Source organism: Babylonia areolata, chromosome 11 (assembly GCF_041734735.1).
Source record: "Babylonia areolata isolate BAREFJ2019XMU chromosome 11, ASM4173473v1, whole genome shotgun sequence".
Taxonomy (NCBI): Eukaryota; Metazoa; Mollusca; class Gastropoda; order Neogastropoda; family Buccinidae; genus Babylonia; species Babylonia areolata.
Window position 1 is genome coordinate 42,882,249 of NC_134886.1, and position 5,000 is coordinate 42,887,248.

The following is a 5,000-nucleotide window of genomic DNA, read 5'->3' on the forward strand; positions in this document are numbered from 1 at the left end:
CCCTTTACGCTCCCTTCCCACTGCACTTCACCAATGGGTACCTGACTTCGGTTGGGGAAGGTTAAAACGGCGGATGGAGAAAGGATTGGGCCGCACCTTCATATGCTGAGCCCTGGACAGTGGGTATGAATTCACTGCCTCAATGGCCGTAAAAGGCTATGGTACCTTTAACCTTTTTTTTTTAATTATTTTTTTTTTAACCTCACACCCCCAACACACACTCACGCGTAGACTTGCTGAAGTTTGTAGCCGGCAGACCCCAGGGCAGGGTGGCGGAAGGAGTTCAGTCTGCCCAGACCCAGGATCTCGCGGAACGTGTTGTAGGAGGGCAGCCCGTGGTCCCGCCCTCGTTGGATGTTCAGCGCCGCCAGGTCAAACCCCTTCCTTTCCCCCTCTTGGTTCTCGAAAAGATGGCCTGTCACCTCGGCAACCAGGAAGCGGTCAGCAGGCTGGGAACGGTCCTGGAAGTCCAAGGACTGGGCGAGTCCATCTGCAAGGGTGTCCAGGTTCTCTCTGGTTTCGAAGGGCTTGAAGAAGAGCTCTCGCAGGAGGGGGCGGCGGCTGGGGGAAATGGGCAGAGATCGGGGGATCAGTGTGTGTCCGAACCTGCACACAACAGAAGAAGAAAATACAACGAAGAAGGAATAACTCTGAAGAAAATAAGAAACGACAGCGTGACTATCGTGCTATATGATTGTCACAGTTTAAACTAATCTTGATTTAAGGTAATTTATTTTCTTACCATTCTTTTTTAACAATACTTTTCGGGCGTCCTTCAAAGCAGACATGTTGGGGAAATAACATGAATCATGTGATCCACCTTTCTGATCAACTGTCATAATGTAAATAAAAAAATAATTAAACAAGAGAGGCAAGGCCTTCAAGACTCACTTGTGATACACTTTAAAAAAAAATCTAATTGTTAAATTGTGTTCTGTATTTGTTATTATAGAGCTTCGGATTAAAAGAAAAAGAAAAAAGAAAAAAAAAATCTTAACGGCAGATTCGAACACCGCGCGTTCGGGTAAGAACAAACTGTCTTACCCATTACACTATCGGAACTCCTTAGCTGACGTGCAAAAATATAACATTTAAACATGCTTTTTTAAAGGGCGATAAATTGCGGTATTCGCAGTGAGAACGCTTTTTAAATCATATTATTGTGATGTATCTTGGGCATTCAAAAAATCTTTAAGGGCAATTAAAAATTCTTTTTAAGTCCGCGGTAAAGGAGACGTGGCTTTCGCCGCAATCACACTGCAACATTTAGCCGTTTTTTCTGGATCTAGATAGATGTACAAGTTTTGTTACACCCGGTTGACACGGTCGATTCAATTTCTCTTTTATGTTCATTCTAGTTTTATAGTTTTAAAGTTGATATGAAAATTGAGTATTTCTTAAACTAATAACATGTAGAGCCAAGTACAAGTACTTCTAAATGTCGTATGAAGTGAAAAGGACTTCATTTTGAGAAAAGTCAAGACTGGAAATTTTTACGTTTCATCAATTCAAGGGTATTAACTCGCATGGTTTATTATTTTAAACTGTGAATTCCGACTGATTCTGTGAATATTTTTATGGCAGTTTGGGGCATAATCCAGTAAGTGATGAGGCGTTCACAAATCTTTCTCTGAATAAATATCTAACGGTCTCCTTCTCCAACTTTCCATCACATGTTATCGTGTATTGTCGATTGAATATAGGATTGAACGGGCAGGTCAACAACTTGAAACAAAATGGCGTCGTTCGCGTTCGCGAAGAATATGAGCACGCGTTTTGAATATGTATGAATATGTGTACGCAATTGATTTTTGCCCATGACCTTCAGGGCTCAGCCAATAGATCTATAAAGTCCACTTGTTGTATTGATTTTAGTATTTTCCGAAAAAGACCACTTGGGCGAATGAACATAGTGAAAGCCATGTACACTGAGAGTAAAACACACAAGCTTTTTACGTATTGAGTATAATTTCAAAATGTAATGTTTAAGATGAGAAAGATCAGTTTAATGCAAATTAAGCCCCCTAGCATTAATTACAGATTAATTTCCCTTCTTTACTATCTGCACCAAAGACATGCAAAATAAATATAACTTCCATGCTTAGCAAAAGAAGTTCCTGTTTGAACAAAAAATGATAAAAATGACTGCTCTTGTTGTTGTGTCAGAATATCAGATCAATGTGCCAAGTTTTGAGAAAAAAATATATAAATATAACAGTAAATTCAGTTTGCATATAATTTGGCTTCTTTTCAAAAAAATTTTTTGTGCCCATCCCAGAGGTGCAATATTGTTTTAAACAAGATGACTAGAAAGAACTGAATTTTTCCTATTTTATGCCAAATTCGGTGTCAACTGACAAAGTATTTGCAGAGAAAATGGCAATGTTAAAGTTTACCACGGCCACACACACACACACACACACACACACACACACACACACACACAAATCGAACACCGGGTTAAAACATAGACTCACTTTGTTTACACAAGTGAGTCAAAAAAAAGAATGATAATAATAAAACGACGAGAAATCGCATTTGAGTTCTTTAGCTTTTAGACGAATGTTCAACAACTAGCTTAATCAACAGAGTGGAAAATCACTACAAAATGATTGACTGGTACGGATACTGATGTAGCACCTATCCCCGGTCAGAGACCACCAAGCTCTAAGCGCTTTACATATGATGTCAAAACAATGTTCATGCATGATTAGGTCACTTTGACAACGCACAAGAATCGCTGTGAAAAACAAGTGCTGGCGTTCCTCACTAACCTGAAGACAGCCGTGGAAAACGAGGTGAAGATCCTGGGATCCTTGTCGGGGTCGTGCCGCGTCGGCCCCCCTTCCAGATCCAGCTTGTACTGCTTGCGCACGTTCGGTCCCAGCACGATGGGCAGCCAATCGGAGTAGAGGATTTTCTGAATGACGGCCCCCACGATGGCACGCACCTGCTGGAAGACGAACTCGTCCGATGCGAAGGGCGAGCTGCGGCGGAGACTGCGGGCCAGGATGTTGTGGTACCGGAGGAACACCGTGTGCAGGAGGGTCAAGCCAGGCAGTTCGTTGACTCTGTCGTCTCCTAGAAGGAGGAAGTGTGAGTATTGACTGGGTTGACTGTCAGTTGCAATATACTGACTATGTTAACTGTCAGTTGCAATATAGTCCCCTAGAAGAAGGAGGAAATAATATGAGTAGTTACGATGTTCACGGTCAATTGCAATATGAGTATTTACTATGTTCACTGTCAATAGCAATATCGTCCCCTGGAAGAAGGAGGAAATAATATGAGTATTTACTACTGAGTATTTACTATGTTCACTGTCAACTGCAACCAAAACAAAATTATCAAAGCAATTTGTTCACACACAATTCAAACGCATTAATGGAGGATTGGCGGTGGTGTGAAATTGAGGAAGGGGATTCGAAAGAGAGAGGGGGGGGGTGTGCTGGTTAAGTCACATTTGGCTTGATTTTTTTTTCAACCTTTAACGTTTGATGGACTGCTGACCTTTCAGAATGGACATGAAAACCATATGCAGAAACCCAGGCTTTGGCAAACAGCTGACAGACGTGGAGGAATCTGGTGAACAGTTCTTCTGTGCGGCGCCCTAGTGAGCCTCCACAGAGTCAAGGCAGAAGGAGATGAAGAAGGAATTAACGTTTTATAACTTATGAATCACATCTGAACAGACGACACGTGCTTATTTACCATGGGACACATAAACTGCACGAGGAATGTACTGTTTTCATGCGACAGAATCCTATTTAAAAAACTGATAAACTATCACACACACAATTAAGTTGTTGCCAGAAGGTTTTCAGTGACACTACGCTGCCAGAACAGGTGTTTGTTAATTTCGTTTCGTGCAATTGGCTAACCTGGCATTTTGAGGTTCTAACCTTCATAATCTCTGTTGAATGCTTGAAAATGAAATGAGTCAAAAACAGAGGAAGTCATATCATGAAATGAGTCAAAAACAGAGGAAGTCATATCATGAAATGAGTCAAAAACAGAGGAAGTCATATCATGAACTGAGAAGAACAGGCAATGTGCTCTTTTCTTAACATCTTAACACACACAGCAACTCTTCCCGTTAATAATTTCATTTATCTATCTATCTATCTATCTATCTATCTATCAAATATACATTTTAACTTCTTTTTTATTCTTTTTTTTTCATTATTTTAATTTTTTTTTTTTTTTTTTTTTTTTTTTTTTTTTTTGCTACTGCCTCTTTCGCGGTCTTTCAGTGACCACATCTACCTCCATCCCCCTCATCTCAACCCCCCCACACCCCCACGCCTCCCTCCCCTCCCCCTCCCTCACCCCGCCCCATTTAACTCCCAAACACATCCCTACTAGGGCTCGTCTGCCGCAGTGCAAGCGTCGGCAGTCCAAATTCCGCCTGTGTCATGACAGAAGCGATTCCTTTCACAGACACAGCTGAGCCACCTGCTCTCACTCACCCGCGAGGAAGCAGATGTCGTTGGCGTCCCGTTTGATGCAATCCTCCAGTCCGTTGTCAGGGGGGAAGTCGTCCTCCGTGGTCCTTAACAGGTATCCTGACGGCACAGATTCCACAGTTTCACTTTCAGTTTCAATTTCTAAAGGAGGCGTCACTGCGTTCGGGCAAATCCATATACGCTACACCACATTTTCTAGGCAGATGCCTGGCCAGCAGCATAACTTAGTCAGGCCTTGAGCGCATGCATTGTATATTTGTTTACCTATTAGAGTGGATTTATTCTACATAATGTTCGTCAAATGACAAGACTCTCATTGCCATGGGTTCTTTTTCAGTGCGCCAAGTGCGTACTACACACGGGACCTCGGTTCATCATCTTACCTGAATGACTAGACGCTCAGTGGAATTCCCAGTCAAACTTGGGGGAAAACGTGAGAGCGAGATTCGAACCCAGATCCTCACGGCAGATGAGCGTATCAACTATTCTGCCACCTTCCTCCTAACAATCCACAGCATTTGAAACCAAACGAAA

The 5,000-nt window shown here is 42.1% G+C and overlaps 1 protein-coding gene across 1 annotated transcript in view; it reads right to left on the reverse strand.

Annotated features, from left to right (window-relative positions):
* LOC143287753 (chorion peroxidase-like) overlaps nucleotides 1-5,000 on the reverse strand; it is a 25,464-nt gene that overhangs the window by 4,534 nt on the left and 15,930 nt on the right. Inside the window, exons 9-11 of the mRNA XM_076596010.1 lie at nucleotides 4,470-4,565; nucleotides 2,775-3,081; nucleotides 226-606 (exon numbers count right to left, since the gene is read on the reverse strand). Coding sequence (XP_076452125.1) covers nucleotides 226-606; nucleotides 2,775-3,081; nucleotides 4,470-4,565 — 784 coding nt within the window. The remainder of the gene's footprint in view (nucleotides 1-225; nucleotides 607-2,774; nucleotides 3,082-4,469; nucleotides 4,566-5,000) is intronic.